Raw genomic sequence first — 18,895 nt, forward strand, 5'->3', positions numbered from 1 at the left:
TTAGATGTCAACTATAGGGGGGAAAAAAAACTATTAAAAATACAAACATGTGGAGGCTAAACAACACAGTTCTGAATAACCAACAAATCACAGAATAAATTAAAAAAAGAAATCAAAATATGCATAGCAACAAATGAAAATGAAAACACAACAACCCAAACCTATGGGATTTAGTAAAAGCAGTGCTAAAGGGGAGGTTCATAGCAATACAAGCCTACCTCAAGAAACAGGAGAGAAATCAAATAAATAACTAATCTACACCTAAAGTAACTAGAAAAAGAAGAAATGAAGAACCCCAGGGTTAGTAGAAGGAAATAAATCTAAAAATTAGTGCAGAAATAAATGTAAAAGAAACAAAGGAGACTGAGAGGGTAACAGGCAGGAAGGCCAGGGGTCTCCAAATGGAGGAAATAGCCTGCAAGTGTCAGACATTTTTATCTCTCTTAAGTGGCAGGAGGAAACAAACTAGCAATATTTTTTCCTTCTCTATACAAATTTAAAGGGAGGTTTCTCTTAAAATACTGTGTTGCCATAATGACACCCGGCTTCGCCTGAAGTTAGCTATTCTCCAGTCTAGAGATAACCAATGCCTTTTTCTTATGGAAATGTTTGTCTTAAGCTATGCTAATGTACTATGCCTTTACCCCAAAACTCTGTCTCCAAGTCGGTTCCGCCTCTTGGCCCAGAACCTACTTGACAAACCAGTATGGATATTGTTCCCCTAATCTATGTAAATGAAACTATTTGTATGGTGGTCTGCCCTTCTTCAAGATTCAAGTTAATCATTTTATGGCCCAGGATAAACCATTTATCCCAAAATGCATCTTATGGGTGAGGGGCCTGGTGCCATTCTGAATTTTAAGACATTCCTTTCTTTCATTAACAGACTGCTAGTGACTATATAACATCCAGCTAAACACTAGCAGGGGGGTACTCTTTCTGCCCCCTTCTGATGCCTATGTCAGAAGCTTTCTCTATCTCCTTTATACTTTAATAAAACTTTATTACACAAAAATAAATCGCTCCGAGCGATCAAGCCTCGTCTCTGGCCCCGGATTGAATTCTTCTCCTCCGGGGGCCAAGAATCCTGGTGTATTCGCGTGATTCAACAACAACCTTTCATCTTGGGGGCTCGTCCGGGATCCTTCAGGACAAGGTAAGGATGCTTGGAGCTTTAGTTCTTTGTTCTCTTAGCGAACACGTTTTCTGCTGTGCTTTACTAACTCTACCGTGTGCTTGTGTGAATGAATGGCATGCCCTGCGTGAAACAAGTAAGGAGCCCTGCTCTGCGGTTCCACGGTGATCTCATAGGGCTTACGGCAGAAACCTGTCGGGGCGTTATACCGACCTGCCAATGCCAAGAGGCACCCAATGTCTCCTTCAGGAACCGACCAGAAATGAGCAAAGCGTGTGGACCGAACTCTCCTTTCTCGGTCAAACTTTTCGGTCTCTTTGACCATTTCATAACGCCTTGGGAATTAGAAGTACTAACCTAATCTATCGGATCATAGACTTTCAAGGGACTTGTGATCTATACTGTTACTGTACTGTGGCTTAGGTCCCAAACTTGGATTGGTAGTCAAGAAAGTGTCTAGCCTCGCTAGGAATCGAAAGTTCGGAAGCTAGATGGAGCTCTAGCTCCCAGAACATCTCTGAGGTTAAAGGTTACTCAGATTGGGACTGCGATGGGTTTTTTTTTTCTTTGGTAATGCCGGCTCTTAGTGGATCAGAGGAGGCTGTTATACTGGTGTGGTGATGCTTGGAAAGAACATCTCAGTTTTATGTTCGCGTCGGTCTTATTGTGGTCAGGAAATACTCAGGGTCGTGCACAGGCACTCAGGTGACGAATGTTTCCCACAATGGTCTTAGCTTGGGAGGCATTCCGGAAAGTTACTCTGATTCACCCCGGGTGACATCAGAGGCAAGCAAGGTTAAGGGTGAAGAGCTGGACGTCAAGTAGGGATGCTATCAAGTCTACCCCTGGTACATCCCCACCCCGTCTCGGTGGTAGAACCGGGAGGGACGAGTACGGCCCCTGCGTCGGTAAGGGACAGACTAAGTCCGACCAGGAAGGAAAAGCTTTTGGTGTAACGTCTGTCTACACCCCCATCTAGAGCAGGGAGGGACGCCTCCGGTAGGAAAAATGGCGCTGGTCGCTTTTTTTCTCTCTTACAGATGGGAGCTAACAATTCCAGCCTCACTCCTTTGAACTGTATCCTGAAAAACTGGGATAGATTTGATCCCCAGGGCTTAAAGAAGACACACCTGGTCTTCCTATGTGATACTGCATGGCCACGGTATCCATTGGAGGACGGCGAACGGTGGCCAGTTGGAGGGTCTCTTAAGTATAATACTGTTCTACAATTAGACCGGTTCTGTAAGGAACAAGGGAAATGGGTAGAAGTAGCATATGTGTTGCCCTTTTTCTCTCTGCGAAATATGCCAGACTTATGTCCTAAGGGTATAGATTTGGGTGTGAAACCTTCAGCTCCTCCCTATCCTCTTCCTTTGCCCCCGTACCTGGGACTCCAAACTGGGATTCAAACTGCCCACATGGAGGTCCAAACAACTCCTGTCTCAGTACGACCTCAGATTACTCTGGTTTCAGTAGAAACTCAGACCATCGAAGTAAGCGATGAGATGGAGGACAGGAGACAAAGAGAAGAGGAAAAACAGGTTTCTCCAATCTATCCCTGGGATCATATGCGCAGAGCAGCCAGAGAGACTGAGGAACAGCCACACAAGCTGTTGCCTCTTTATGAAACACCCACCAGGAGAAATAATCAGTCCATGAGAGTTAATAAGCCTTTTTCTTATCAAGAAATACAAAGAATCAAGGAGGATCTGGGAGACTATTTAGAGGACCCAGAAAAATATATCAGAGCTTTTAAAGGTGTTACTTTGCTTTATGACCTCACTTGGAAGGATGTGATGTATATCTTGGGACAAACGCTAACTCCTGAGTCAAAGACTCGAGTTTTGGGAAAAGCGGTTGCTTATGGAGATGAGTGGCTTGGTAATGAATCAGTAGGGAAGAGGGAGAACGAGATAGCGGCCCTCCCCACTGGGAATCAGGCGGTCCCAACTATAGAACCAGACTGGGACTACAACACAGCTAAAGGAAGATGGGATCAGAGTCATTTTGTTAGATGTATTCTTGAAGGACTTAGGCAGGCGCGTTCTAAGCCTTTAAACTATGGCAAATTGGCAGATATAGAACAGGAAGAGAAAGAAGCTCCTGGTAAATTCCTAGATAGACTGAGAGAAGGCCTTCGCAGATTCACTGAGATTGATCCCGAAAGTGAAGAGGGAAAAGTGATCTTAAAGGATAGATTTCTCACTCAGTCGGCTCCAGATATCCGCCGTAAGCTATTAAAACAGGCGTATGGACCAAATCAGTCTTTAGATACTCTGTTACAACTGGCTCAGACAGTCTATTATGGTAGGGAATATGAGGAAAAGAAAGAAAGGCAAAAAAAGACAAAGGAAAAGGCGGAAGCCTTCGCCATGGCTATGAAAAACGTTCTTAAACAGCCTGAGAAAAATGCCCAGAGGGGCCCAGGTGAAAAGGGATGGGCTTGCTACTGCTGTGGAAAGGAGGGGCACCTCAAGCGGGATTGCCCTCAGGCATCTAAGCCGCCCCCGGCTCCATGTCCGGTCTGCAAAGGACCACACTGGAAGAGAGACTGCCCCCAGAGGCGTAGGTCTCCGGGGTCGGACTCTCAAGACAATCAGGACTGAAGGTGCCCGGGGGTCCCCACACAAGCTCCCATCCTAATTACACCTGAGGAACCCCGGGTATTAATAGTTGTGGGGGGCCAATCCGTCGATTTCCTTTTAGATACTGGGGCAACTTATTCTGTGCTTACTGAAGCCTCTGGCCCACTTTCTTCCCGATCCGCTTCCGTAATGGGACTGTCTGGACAAGCCAAAAGGTATTATTTCAGTTATTCTTTATCTTGCAACTGGGATTCTGTGCTGTTTTCACACGAGTTTCTGATTGTGCCAGAATCTCCCTCACCCCTTTTGGGAAGGGATATACTGAGCAAGGTCCATGCCTCTGTTTTCATGAATATGGAGCCCTCCCTTTCTCTCCCTTTAGTTGAACAAAATGTAAATCCTAGAGTATGGGCTGATGGAAAATCTGTGGGTCGAGCACAAAATGCTATTCCTGTAGTTGTTAAGCTCAAAGACCCACACGTATTTCCACATAAGAAGCAGTATCCACTGAAACCTGAAGTTAAAGAAGGGTTAAAACCCATCATCGAAAATTTAAAGGAACAGGGACTATTAATTCCCTGTAACAGTCCTTGCAACACTCCTATTTTGGGTATAAAGAAATCAAATGGTAAATGGAGACTAGTTCAAGATTTACGAATAATAAATGAGGCTGTAGTTCCTTTACACCCCGTGGTGCCTAATCCTTATACTCTATTGTCTGAAATTCCTGAACGGGCCAAATATTTCTCAGTAATTGATTTAAAGGATGCCTTCTATTCAGTGCCTTTGGCGGAAGAAAGTCAATTCCTATTTGCCTTTGAAGACCCTACGCAGCCAGCTTCTCAGTTAACCTGGACAGTTTTGCCCCAGGGATTTCGTGACAGTCCTCACTTATTCGGACAAAGTTTGTCACGGGATTTACAAAACTTTAATAGCTCTGAAGCAGTGGTGTTACAATATGTAGATGATATTTTGCTCTGTGCTGAGACAGAGGAAGCTTGTTCGCGAGCCTCAGAAGATTTCTTAAACTTTCTGGCAGGCTGTGGTTACAAGGCATCAAGAGAAAAGGCTCAGCTTTGTCAACAATCGGTTAGATATCTGGGCCTAATCATATCAGAAGGGACTAGGGCCATAGGCCCTGAGAGAATTAAACCTATACTAAATCACCCCCTACCTATGACTTTAAGACAATTGAGAGGATTTTTGGGAATCACAGGTTACTGTCGCATTTGGATTCCGGGTTATGGGGAACTTGCCCGGCCTTTATATAAACTTATAGCTGAAACTCAGCAGGCCCAAACTGACAAACTGGTTTGGTCTCCAGAAACTCAAAAGGCTTTTAAGGTTCTTCAGACTGCTCTCCTGCAAGCTCCAGCTCTGAGCTTGCCCACAGGGTCAGAATTTAATTTGTTTGTCACTGAAAGAAAAGGTGTGGCATTGGGAGTTTTGACACAACCCCGAGGGCCTCACCAACAACCTATTGCTTATCTAAGCAGAGAATTAGATGTAGTTGCATGTGGGTGGCCCCACTGCCTAAGAGTAATTGGGGCAGCGGCTTTATTAGCACCTGAAGCTTTAAAAATAATTAATGGACGAAACCTTACTGTACTGACTTCTCATGATGTGAGTGGAATCTTAAATTCTAAGGTTAATATTTGGATGACAGACAGTAGGCTTCTTAAGTATCAGTCATTGTTGTTAGAAGGACCAGTAACTAAGCTTAAAGTTTGTGGAAATTTAAATCCTGCCACTTTCCTTCCTGAGAAGGAAAATGAAACACCTGATCACGATTGTTCTCAATTCCTAACTTTAAACTATGCAGCTCGGGAGGATCTAAAGGATACCCCATTAGACAATCCTGACATGGAAATATTTACAGATGGCAGTTCTTTTGTTCAGGATGGAAAGCGTAAAGCAGGTTACGCCGTGGTGACTGCTGAACAGGTTTTAGAAGCAAAATCTCTCCCCCAGGAAACTAGTGCTCAGTTAGCGGAGCTTGTGGCCCTGACCCGAGCTCTAGAGTTAAGCAAAGGGCAGCGGGTAAATATCTATACAGATTCTAAGTATGCTTATTTGACTTTACATGCTCATGCTGCAATATGGAAAGAGAGACACTTTAAAACAGCAACAGGAGAACCTATTAAGCATTTCAGAGAGATCGAGAGACTTTTAACTGCTATATATTGTCCTAAAGAAGTAGCTGTTATGCACTGCAAAGGGCACAGCAGGGATGGGAGTAAAATAGCCGAAGGTAATCATCTGGCTGACTGTCAAGCCAGAAAAGCGGCACTTTACGAAACCCCTTCACTACAGACGCCTTTGATCTGGACAGGTCCTGTGGAACAGGAAAGACCACAATATACTGAGGAAGAATTAGAAAGATATGAGAAACGAGGAGCAAAGATTACTGATAAAGGATGGTTACAGTCCGAGGATGGACGATTAATAATTCCTGAAAATGCTCAGTGGAAAATTCTTAAGGGTTTACATCAGAGTTTTCATTTGGGTGCTGAGAGTACTTACCAAATGGTTTCTCGTTTGTTTGAAGGTAAAAATGTAATGAAAACTTTAAAGAATATTATCAAAAGGTGTGAGATTTGTCAAAAAAATAACCCAAAGACTGAAAAGCTAGCAAAATCTGGATTACAACGAAGTGGGAAGTATCCTGGAGAGGATTGGGAAATTGATTTTACTCATATGCCAAAAGCTAATGGATATTCTTGCTTACAAGTTTGGGTAGATACCTTTACTGGATGGATTGAGGCTTTTCCCTGTCGTAGTGAACAGGCTAAAGAGGTTATAAAGATTTTAATTCATGAAATTATCCCCAGGTTTGGGCTGCCACGGAGCCTTCAGAGTGACAATGGCTCCGCCTTTAAAGCTGCTGTAACTCAGGGGGTATCTAAAGCTCTAGGAATAGAATATCACTTACACTGTTCCTGGAGACCACAATCCTCCGGAAAAGTTGAAAAAGCTAATGACATTATCAAAAGGCATCTGCGCAAATTAACTCAAGAGACGCAGGACAAATGGATTAAAGTCCTACCCATAGCTTTAATGAGGGCTCGAACTACTCCAAAAAAAGAGGGACTGTCCCCCTTTGAATGTATTTATGGAAGGCCTTTCTTACGCACAGACATTGTTATAGACCCTGAAGCCTTGGAATTAACTAATTATGTAACTCAGCTCTCAGCTTTTCAACAGACGTTAACAGAGCTCCGGGAGAAGACTCCTGACCCAGCCTCCGAGTCAAGCAGGCCTCTATTTGAGCCAGGAACCGAGGTCCTCATAAAAACAGTGGGATCTGGGGGGCCATCCCTCGAGCCTCTCTGGGAAGGTCCTTACCAGGTTATTCTTTCCTCTCCCACAGCTGTCAAAGTGCCAGGAATTGATTCGTGGGTACATCATACTCGAGTTAAGAGGTGGCACCCTGACCAAAATTAAGTGACTTCATTTTATGTCTTTACTTTCTATGCTCTGACTTTGTACCTTTTAGATGGGCCTGATAACCTATGTGAGCTTACTTCTGCTGACTCCAAATATCCTGAGTCTGCCGTTGGATCCTCAAGACAATGTCTTCCTGTCCTGGGCTCACTCCTATGCTGCATTCCACAATCGGTCTAACTGCTGGGTCTGCGGAGCGCTCCCCTCTTCGTCAGTGGAAGGCTTCCCGTGGTGGACATCCCCACTTCAAGGAAAAGACTTTCTCCAAGTCTGTGAATACCTTCGACAACAATCACATGCGATGCCTCTTCGTCATCTGATGACATCTACCAACCCTAAAATGGACTGGTGCAACACTTTGTACTCTAACTATGGACATAATGTGACTTTTAATTTTGATTATACGTTGTCTCGGTTCAATGACTATTTTGCTACATATAAGGTAAATAGGTCTAGATCTAATGGCTTTTTACCTGACGTTTATCAAATATGGGATGAGGTTACATGGCTAACTCCTGAAAAAGGACGTTTAATATCTACTGCCTCTATATGCTGGGAACAAACAGAGCCGTCCCCAAAAGTTAGCCAACAACTTAATTACAATGATTGGAAACAAATGGGATATTTGTCTCGGGAAACATGCAATGTAATCATTCCCGTGTTTTCCAATCCCAGTTCAGGTTCTCCCTTTGTCTGGCCAGGCACGAATTGGGACTGGATATCTCAGTCGCGCTGGCTTGCTCCAAATGGAACTTATTGGATATGTGGCTCTTACCTATGGGCATGGCTTCCCCCTGGTTGGATAGGGAGTGCACCCTGGGTCTAGCCTTTACTCATGGCTTTATATTTTCAGAGCTTCCAGAAAAGCCTGCTAATTTACCCCACCTTAGAACTCGGTGGGCAAGGTCTGTATTTTATTGGTATGATTATTTGGCTGCAGCGTTTGTTCCCTCTTTGGGAACTACAGATGTTATGTTACGAGTGGATGCTTTGACTAATTTTACTCAACAGGCATTACAAGATTCTCAAAAGGCTATTTCAGCTCTTAATGCTGAACAAGCACAAATTAGAAAGGTGGTTTTACAAAACAGATTGGCTCTAGACATTCTGACAGCTGCACAAGGAGGAACTTGTGCCATTATTCATACCCAATGCTGTACATATATACCTGATATGAGTACGAATGTTACTCATTTTACTAACCACATGAACAGGATGATTAGGGCCATGGACACTCCTGAAGCCTCAATTGCTTCACTTTGGAAAACGTTAACTAATTCCCCATGGTGGACAACTATCTTAATTACGATAATTCTGGTTGTTTTGTTCTTGCTGTTTGCTCCCTGCATCTGTAATTGTATAACTGGATTTGTTTCTAGCCGCATGAAAGCTTTTAAGTTACAAATGGTTGCTCAAACTCCTGCTACTACTGTAGCTACCTCCAGCTACTATTTGGGGCCCCTGGATCAGATATCCTCAATATGAGGATTAGGAGAATATGTTGCCTCACCAATTTAGGGACAACGCCCCTTGTCAGCTCGGAAGTAGTTATGGAATGAGAACGACGCCCCTTTTCCCTAGGCAACATAATTCTCCTAAAAGAAAAGGGGGGAATGAGAGGGTAACAGGCAGGAAGGCCAGGGGTCTCCAAATGGAGGAAATAGCCTGCAAGTGTCAGACATTTTTATCTCTCTTAAGTGGCAGGAGGAAACAAACTAGCAATATTTTTTCCTTCTCTATACAAATTTAAAGGGAGGTTTCTCTTAAAATACTGTGTTGCCATAATGACACCCGGCTTCGCCTGAAGTTAGCTATTCTCCAGTCTAGAGATAACCAATGCCTTTTTCTTATGGAAATGTTTGTCTTAAGCTATGCTAATGTACTATGCCTTTACCCCAAAACTCTGTCTCCAAGTCGGTTCCGCCTCTTGGCCCAGAACCTACTTGACAAACCAGTATGGATATTGTTCCCCTAATCTATGTAAATGAAACTATTTGTATGGTGGTCTGCCCTTCTTCAAGATTCAAGTTAATCATTTTATGGCCCAGGATAAACCATTTATCCCAAAATGCATCTTATGGGTGAGGGGCCTGGTGCCATTCTGAATTTTAAGACATTCCTTTCTTTCATTAACAGACTGCTAGTGACTATATAACATCCAGCTAAACACTAGCAGGGGGGTACTCTTTCTGCCCCCTTCTGATGCCTATGTCAGAAGCTTTCTCTATCTCCTTTATACTTTAATAAAACTTTATTACACAAAAGCTCCGAGCGATCAAGCCTCGTCTCTGGCCCCGGATTGAATTCTTCTCCTCCGGGGGCCAAGAATCCTGGTGTATTCGCGTGATTCAACAACAACCTTTCAAGACCATAGCCAAAATTAACAAAGATAAAAGCTGGTTCTTTGAGAAGATAAATAAAATAGACAAACCATTAGCCAGACTCATCAAGAAAAAAAGGGAGAAGAATCAAATCAACAAAATTAGAAATGAAAATGGAGAAATCACAACAGACAACACAGAAATACAAAGGATCATAAGAGACTACTATCAGCAACTATATGCCAATAAAATGGACAACTTGGAAGAAATGAAAAAATTCTTAGAAAAGTATAACTTTCCATAACTGAACCAGGAAGAAATAGAAAATCTTAACAGACCCATCACAAGCACAGAAGTCAAAACTGTAATCAGAAATCTTCCAACAAACAAAAGCCCAGGACCACATGGCTTCACAGCTGAATTATACCAAAAATTTAGAAAAGAACTAACATCGATCCTACTCAAACTCTTCCAGAAAATTATAGAGGAAGGTAAACTTTCAAACTCATTCTATAAGGCCACAATCACCCTAATACCAAAACCAGACAAAGATGCCACAAAAAAAAGAAAACTACAGGTCAATATCACTGATGAACATAGAGGCAAAAATCCTCAACAAAATTCTAGCAAACAGAATCCAACAACATAATAAAAAGATCATACATCATGACCAAGTGGGCTTTCTCCAAGGGATGCAAGGATTCTTCAATATTTGCAAATCAATCAAAGTGGTATACCACATTAACAAATTTAAAGATAAAAACCATATGATTATCTCAATAGATGCAGAGAAAGCCTTTGACAAAATTCAGCATCCATTTATGATAAAAACCCTCCAGAAAGCAGGCATAGAAGGAACATACCTCAACACAATAAAAGCCATATATGATAAACCCACAGCCAACATTATCCTAAATGGTGAAAATTGAAATTTCCCCAAAAGTCAGGAACAAGACAAGGATGCCCACTCTTACTACTACTATTCAACATAGTTTTGGAAGTTTTAGCCACAGAAATCAGAGAAGAAAAAGAAATAAAAGAAATCCAGATTGTAAAAGAAGAAGCAAAACTCTCACTGTTTACAGATGACATGATCCTCTATATAGAAAACCCTAAAGACTCCACCAGAAAATTACTAGAGCTAATCAATGAATATAGTAAAGTTGCAGAATATAAAATTAACACACAGGAATCCCTCTCATTCCTACACACTAAAGATGAGAAAACAGAGAAATTAAGGAAACAATTCCATTCACCACTGCAAAAAAAAGAATAAAATACTTAGAAATAAATCTACCTAAAGAAACAAAAGACCTATATATACAAAACTATAAAACACTGATGAAAGAAATCAAAGATGATACAAATAGATGGAGAAATATACCATGTTCATGGTTTGGAAGAATCAATATAGTGAAAATGAATATACTACCCAAAGCAATCTATAGATTCAATGCATCCCTATCAAGCTACCAACAGGATTTTTCAGAGAACTAGAACAAATAATTTCACAATTTGTATGGATATACAAAAAACCTCAAATAGACAAAGCAATCTTGAGAAAGAAGAATAGAACTGGAGGAATCCACCTGACTGACTTCAGGCTATACTATAAAGCAACAGTCATCAAGACAGTATGGTACCAGCACAAAGACAGAAACATAGATCAATGGAACAAAATAGAAAGCCCAGAGATAAATCTACACACCTATGGACACCTTATCTTTGACAAAGGAGGCAAGAATATACAATGGAGAAAAGACAGTCTCTTTAACAAGTGTGCTGGGAAAACTGGTCAACCACTTGTAAAAGAAGGAAACTAGAACACTTTATAACACCATACACAAAAATAAACTCAAAATGGATTAAAGATCTAAATGTAAGACCAGAAACTATAAAATTCCTAGAGGAGAACATAGGCAAAACATTCTCTGAAGTAAATCAGAGCAGGATCTTCTATGACCCACCTCCCAGAGTAATGGGAATAAAAGCAAAAATAAACAAACGGGACCTAATTAAACTTAAAAGTTTTTGCACAACAAAGGAAACTATAAGAAAGGTGAAAATACAGCCTTCAGAATGGGAGAAAATAATAGCAAACAAAGCAACTGACAAAGAATTAATCTCAAAAACATACAAGCAACTCCTACAGCTCAATTCCAGAAAAATAAGTGACCCAGTCAAAAAATGGGCCAAAGAACTAAACAGACATTTCTCCAAAGAAGACGTATAGATGGCTAACAAATACGTGAAAAGATGCTCGACATCACTCATTATCAGAGAAATGCAAATCAAAACCACAATGAGGTACCATCTCATGCCGGTCAGAATGGCTGCTATCAAAAAATCTACAAACAATAAATGCTTGAGAGGGTACAGAGAGAAGGGAAACCTCTTACACTGTTGGTGGGAATGCAAACTAATAAAGCCACTATGGAGAACAGTGTGGAGATTCCTTAAAAATCTGGAAACAGAACTGTCATATGACCCAGCAATCCCACTACTGGGCATACACACCGAGGAAACCAGAATTGAAAGAGACACCTGTTCCCCAATGTTCATCGCAGCACTGTTTACAATAGCTAGGACATGGAAACAACCTAGATGTCCATCAGAAGATGAATGGATAAGAAAGTTGTGATACATATACACAATGGAGTATTACTCAGCTATTAAAAAGAATGCATTTGAATCAGTTCTAATGAGGTGGGTGAAACTGGAGCCTATTATACAGAGTGAAGTATGTCAGAAAGAGAAACACCAATACAGTATATTAATGCACGTATACGGAATTTAGAAAGATGGTAACAATGCCCCTATATGCAAGACAGCAAAAGAGACACAGATGTAAAGAACAGACTTTTGGACTCTGTGGGAGAAGGCGAGGGTGGGATGATTTAAGAGAATAGCATTGAAACATATATATTATATCATATGTGAAATAGATCACCAGTCCAGGTTTGATGCATGAGACAGGGTGCTCAGGCCTGGTGCATTGGGATGACCCTGAGGGTTGGGATGGGGAGGGAGGGTCAGGATGGGGAACACATGTACACCCATGGCTGATTCATGTGAATGTATGGCAAAAACCACCACAATATTGTAAAGTAATTAGCCTCCGATTAAAATAAAATAAAATAATCTCCCCCCGCCCCCCGCACACACACAAAAATACATATTGAAAGAAAGGCTAGAGGAGGTAGTAGTCCACTCTCTTCCTGGCAACACATCTTCCGCATCATCCTTCTTGTGTTACTCTGTGCCATTTTGATGGGGAGACTGCCCATCCATGCCCTCACATCAATGACCCCATAGATAATTTAACCTTGACCCAGGAATGGACTTTTTATGGCTTTGATGTAAACCCCTGTGAATATATGAGAATTTTGAATAGTAGAAAGAATATTTGACAAGAGGCTGTAGGGTCTTGTTTCTAGTACCAGTTCTGTTCCATAATGAAAGAAAACCATGAGAAGAATTTCATCTTTCCAACTCAGAGTCTTCAGCAATCTAATGAGGACAATTATGGAAGCTTTACTTGCCTCATAGGAGTGATGGAAGGACCAAATAAAGCAATATGAATATGTTTTGAAACGCTTGCTTCCTGTAACGTGGGTTATCTTTCAGAACAATGTGGGTTATCTTCTTTCACTTTCATCCAAATTTTCTATCCTTCCCACTCTTTTCACGGTCTTCACAGTTATTGCTGGGTAATGTGAACTAACTTGCTTATTAATGCTCTATTATATTGTACATATAGACAATGTTTTATTTTTTGCAGATCTTTTTTTGTTTTGTTGATTTAAAATTTTTTCTTGTAAAAAGTAGTGAGTAAAAGGGCTTTACTAATATTCTAAAGTCACTGTACTTTGACGGCAGCTGATATACCTTAGCATTTCTTGTCAAGATTTAACTATTTTTCTAACAGCAGGGTGTAATAATATTGGCAATCATAGATGACACTTATTCAACAATTTTGAAATGGGAACTCACCTGAGATATTTTCATATAACACCAACAACTGTATGTGTTAGATATCATTATCTTTCTTACTCCAAATATGAGAAAAATGAAGACTAGTTAAGGAAGAATTGCCCAAAGTCACAAAGACTCCATAGTAATTGGAGTCAAGATTTGAATGTTGGTGCTCTGACTCTGTGTTCTTAGCCACAGCTTTGGGTTTGAGGAGTAGCAGATAAACAGAAAACCAAAATGATAAAGCATTTCAGGCAGAAGAGAGGAGGTGGACAACCAGGAGGTTCATTTCAAGCACTCGTCCTTCTACTCATATACATTATTCCATCCTCAGTACCTGGCATGCTGTCTGGCAAAGAGTAGGTATTTAATAAATATTAATGAATTTAATGACTGAGACTTGGAGTTTCCAGGAACTGCAAGGAGGCTGACATACTTGGAAATTAGAATATGATGGGAAAAATAGCAAAAAGTCAATATATGCAAATAAGTGAATAAAGATTTCTGGATAAAATATTGTTTGAAGCAAGTCTAATCATTCATTCATTCGTTTGTTCTTTCTTTAAAAATTTATTAACCACTATTATATAAAATATTTAGAAATAAGATATATAAATAATGAAGCTAGAGTCCCTGACTTGCAGAGATACACTTTAAATATTTCAAACAAGAGCTTTGAAGAAGACAGACACAGAAATTATCACTTTTATTGGCAGCATTTCTAGAAATAAAAGCTAGTAAACTGATACCTAGATAATACAACCAAACAATTATCTCTATTATGTACTATTAGCATGCTAAATAAGAACTTTTTTTATACCAATCAAATCTCCAGTGTTGATTATGATATTTACATGCCAGGAATCATCCCTTTAAAATAAGATAGGTAAAAGAATTTACTATCATTTGGTAATAAAGTAAAAGACATATATATGAGTTAATAGATTTCATAACTTAAATGTGATTTTTGCCCAATCAGTAATAACAACTTGTCATGATAAACTTACTGATGAGATTTAAGAATGTAATATAAAGGAAACACACAGCAATAAACAACTAATAATATTTTCTGTGTATCCCAAACACATAATTTCAAGTTTGAGGGTAAATAATAAGGTAGAAAGCAGTTCATCCTTGACAAAAATGCAAAAATAAAAGAAAAAATTGGAATAAAATGAAGAGAAAACCATGTTAGTGAAAGTGAATTTTATAGACACATATATTCTCTGTTTTACTGGCTAATTGTTCATTTGTTGTGTATAGCAAATAAAACATCACTGGTACTTTTCTAGCCTTTAAACCTTGTATTTGTCAGTGTAACACCTGTCCACACTAGTTGCCATAGGATGGGTTTCCTGGGAAACACGCAACTTAGAATACAACTTGTTTAATACTGAGCTTTCTTGAGATTAAGCCTTGTAGAAAGGAATAAAAGGAAAGCCGAAGGAGAAGTCAAGCTGTGGTGGGGATCCAAGGACAGTATCAGCTGAATGTCCAGCTAAAATGGAGCTAGAATGTCCTTTAAGAGTTATCTGTCCCAAGTTGGGTTGAGATGGCCTGGCCCAACTTCAGTCCATCATTAAATACAGGCTGACTGGGAAGCTACTTTACTTTGGAAGACATGGTTTTTGTCAGCTAAGACCATTGCAGAAAAGGCTGATAGTTGAAGGGGACTGTCAGCAGCCCTGTTGGCAGCCGGTACTATTTCTTTATAGATGGTTCAGAAAGTATTTCAGGAAAAGGAGTCTCCTTCTCCACCCCCATCCTATCACCAGTCCTACTCCCCTCAGCCAATATTTTTTTCTGTGATTCCTGTTTGGGTATTTTCTAGTGATTACTCTTGAGTTATAGATTATATACTTTTATATATACTCTGTTTCTTCAGTCATGGTGAGGTGCTATGCTTTTAAGCATGGATTTGTTTTGGAGGGAGAGACACTTGCCAGAAGAGTAAGTAATAAAATATTCTATGCAGAGGAGAAAGGGAGAACGGCAGTGAGATGCCTCTAAAGCATCAGCCTCTTCCTCTCCCTCCCGTGTGCAATACTGTGTCCTCAGCACCTGGCACAGTGCTTGGCAATGATTCAGTTCAGTTCAGTTTAGTTCATTTGCTCAGTCGTGTCTGATTCTTTGTGACTCCATGAATCACAGCACGCCAGGCCTCCCTGTCCATCACCAACTCCTGGAGTTCACTCAAACTCACGTCCATCGAGTCGGTGATGTCATCCGGCCATCTCATCCTCTGTCATCCCCTTCTCCTCCTGCCCTCAGTCACTCTGAGCATCAGGGTCTTTTCTAATTAGTCAAGTCTTCTCATGAGGTGGCCAAAGTATTGGAGTTTCAGCTTTAGCATCAGTCCTTCCAATGAACACCCTGGACTGATCTCCTTTAGAATGGACTACTTGGATCTCCTTGCAGTCCAAGGGACTCTCAAGAGTCTTCTCCAACACCACAGTTCAAAAGCATCAATTCTTCGGTGCTCAGCTTTCTTCACAGTCCAACTCTTACATCCACACATGATCACTGGAGAAACCATAGCCTTGACTAGACGGACCCTTGTTGGCAAAGTAATGTCTCTGTTTTTCAATATGCTATCTAGGTTGGTCATAACTTTCCTTCCAAGGAGTAAGTGTCTTTTAATTTCATGGCTGCAGTCACCATCTGCAGTGATTTTGGAGCCCCCCAAAATAAAGTCTGACACTGTTTCCACTGTTTCTCATCTATTTCCCATGCAGAGATGGGACAGGATGCCATGATCTTAGTTTTCTGAATGTTGAGCTTTAAGCCAGCTTTTTCACCTCCTTTTCACTTTCATCAAGAGGCTTTTTAGTTCTTCTTCACTTTCTGCCATAAGGGTGGTGTCATCTGCATATCTGAGGTTATTGATATTTCTCCCAGCAAGCTTGATTCCAGCTTATGCTTCTTCCAGCCCAGCATTTCTCATGATGTACTCTGCATATAAGTTGAATAAGCAGGGTGACAATATACAGCCTTGATGTACTGCTTTTCCTATTCGGAACGAGTCTGTTGTTCCATGTCCACTTCCAACCGTTGCTTCCTGACCTGCATATAGGTTTCTCAACAGGCAGGTCAGGTAGTCTGGCATTCCCATTTCTTTCAGAATTTTCCACAGTTTCTTGTGATTGACACATTCAAAGGCTTTGGCATAGTCAATAAAGCAGAAATAGATGTTTTTCTGGAACTCTCTTGCTTTTTCAATGATCCAGCGGATGTTGGCAATTTGATCTCTGGTTCCTCTGCCTTTTCGAAAACCTCTTGAATATCTGGAAGTTCATGGTTCACGTACTGCTGAAGCCTGGCTTGGAGAATTTTGAGCATTACTTTACTAGCGTGTGAGATGAATGCAATTGTGCGGTAGTTTGAGCATTCTTTGGCATTGCCTTTCTTTGGGATTGGAATGAAACTGACCTTTTCCAGTCCCGTGGCCACTGCTGAGTTTTCCAAATTTGCTGGCATATTGAGTGCAGCACTTTCACAGTATCATCTTTTGGTTAAACAGGAAATGGCAGGAATTCTAGGAATCAGAGAACTAAAATGGACTGGATTGGCAGTGATTAGGTCTTTAGAAAACATTGTTCACTCCTTTGCTGAAAGGTGGGATTTGGCTCACGTTTTCCTCCCCCTCCTCTCAAATGTTTAAAGTTTAATTATTTTAAGTTTTTCTGCTTATCTCCACTGCAACTCTAATGCTATGTTTAGTCTTCTTCTTCTTCATCATCTTTTTGTTTTTTTGAATGTACTCTCAACTACCAATACCTCTTAGCTCCCACTAATGAGAGAAGGACTCCAGTGTCCCTACCCTTTCCTTCACCTGTCCCACTTTTTGCTTCCTATCGTCAATCAACTATAGTTTACTTGTGTATTGTTCAGTGTGTTGACATTTTATATTCTTTTTCTGAACCACAATCATGTTATCTAATGCTTTTCCTCCCTGGCCTGACTGCCAGAATCAAGTGTAATAACAGCTACCAACTGCTCAAATAAATAAAACTTTTGAAAACCTCTGGCTGAAGACTACCATTTTGGAGGTTCTGTCGGCTGATGGTTTCCATATAATGGTTGTCAGCTGGTGCCTATGGCCTGGACTTAGGCAGTGTGTGTGTTTTATTTGGTCTGTGGAGTATTTTGTGTATTTAGGCCTTATATATTTAGGCCAGTATTCAAAAAGCAGATGATTTTAGCTTGACTCTAAAAGTGAAGAATCAGTGAACAGCATTTATATTGCATTCTGTACAAGTATTCTTTGGGTTGGCTGCATTTAAGGACATTCTCTTATTCAGAGGCTGTATCTCATAGATTGGTCTTTTATTTTCCTCTTTTCATTCATATTTTATGTCCATATTTTATTCTCTGCACTTTAAGATATTTTATGCTGCTTAATTTGAGCAATTTTAATATAAATCTCTGAGTGCTTAAAAAATTCTCTAGGTGACACTTTACTCAGAATCCTAGTTTGTCTAATTTCTCTGATCATGTCAGAGGTTTCTCTTCTGATACCTGAGTGATTTTAAATTTTTGTCATTTTCTTTCACAGTGTTGGTTCTCCTCTTATAACTAAGAATTATTGGTTGTCATTAACAGTCATCAGATGAAGGGTTGAGTAGGTAGTATGGTGTTTCTTACTATTGTGTAAATAGGTGTGTTTTCCTTTCAGATCTTTGCTGCAGGTGGTATTCTGACTGTGAACTCTCCATAGCGTAAGGCATAGAGCACCAATGTATGTGCAAGGCTCTTCTTTGAAGGTGAGTGGTGGATGTGGTCTAATCACTTTCAGCATCAGGATCCACTTCCTTCTAAGTGAGACTTTTTTTTTTTTTTCACTGTCTGGAAAGCTAGAGACTTTTTTCCCCTAGACTTTCCAGCAACCAGGATTTGGGAGTGAAATAGGTTCTACATATTAGAAAAAAGAGCTTCTTCCTGCTGTCTTTTGGCTGTTTTCTTCTGGCAATAAAGGTATCGGAAATGTACCTCTGCCAGAAGGTTTCAGTTTCTCATCTCCAGTTTTCTGAAGCTTGTCAGGTTGTAGGCAGCAGTTCTTTTCTAATCTCTGTTTTCTGATCTGTATGTTCACAATTTCAGTTGTTTCCAGAGTTCTGCTTTTTGCAGAAGTAGCAACTGTTTTAGTGATCAGGATCAGTTCTATACTGTTCTGAGAGTCATGTTTAAAACCTGACTGTATATACTACTGCTCTATAACTTCCATTGATTTTAGAATCACCTAATTCCCATTATTTGATCCTGTCTTGCTTAAAAGAAGCAAAAACAAAGAAGATCAGAGTGCTTTTATTCCTTTACTGACTCCAGACAGACAGAATAAATAAATGGGGAGCTAGGGATCAGGCTATAGGCCCTGAAATGTCAGCGGGAAGGAAAAGTTTATACTAGCTTTCTTGATTTTTTTTTTTAAGAGAGGG

At 40.5% G+C, this 18,895-nt stretch overlaps 1 protein-coding gene across 1 annotated transcript; it reads left to right on the plus strand.

Annotated features, from left to right (window-relative positions):
* The first annotated feature begins 1,022 nt into the window (after nucleotides 1-1,022).
* LOC139182735 (uncharacterized) lies at nucleotides 1,023-3,871 on the plus strand. Its single transcript, XM_070787961.1, has 2 exons — nucleotides 1,023-1,156; nucleotides 2,176-3,871. The coding sequence occupies exon 2, from the start codon at nucleotides 2,176-2,178 to the stop codon at nucleotides 3,739-3,741; it is 1,566 nt and encodes a 521-aa protein (XP_070644062.1). The 5' UTR covers nucleotides 1,023-1,156; the 3' UTR covers nucleotides 3,742-3,871.
* Nucleotides 3,872-18,895: the final 15,024 nt, after the last annotated feature.

The sequence above is a fragment of the Bos indicus genome, chromosome 4 (genome assembly GCF_029378745.1).
Source record: "Bos indicus isolate NIAB-ARS_2022 breed Sahiwal x Tharparkar chromosome 4, NIAB-ARS_B.indTharparkar_mat_pri_1.0, whole genome shotgun sequence".
NCBI classification, from domain to species: domain Eukaryota; kingdom Metazoa; phylum Chordata; class Mammalia; order Artiodactyla; family Bovidae; genus Bos; species Bos indicus.

Coding starts and splice junctions, on each gene's coding strand:
- LOC139182735 (XM_070787961.1), top strand. CDS start 2,176: ATGGGAGCTAACAATTCCAGCCTCACTCCTTTGAACTGTATCCTGAAA.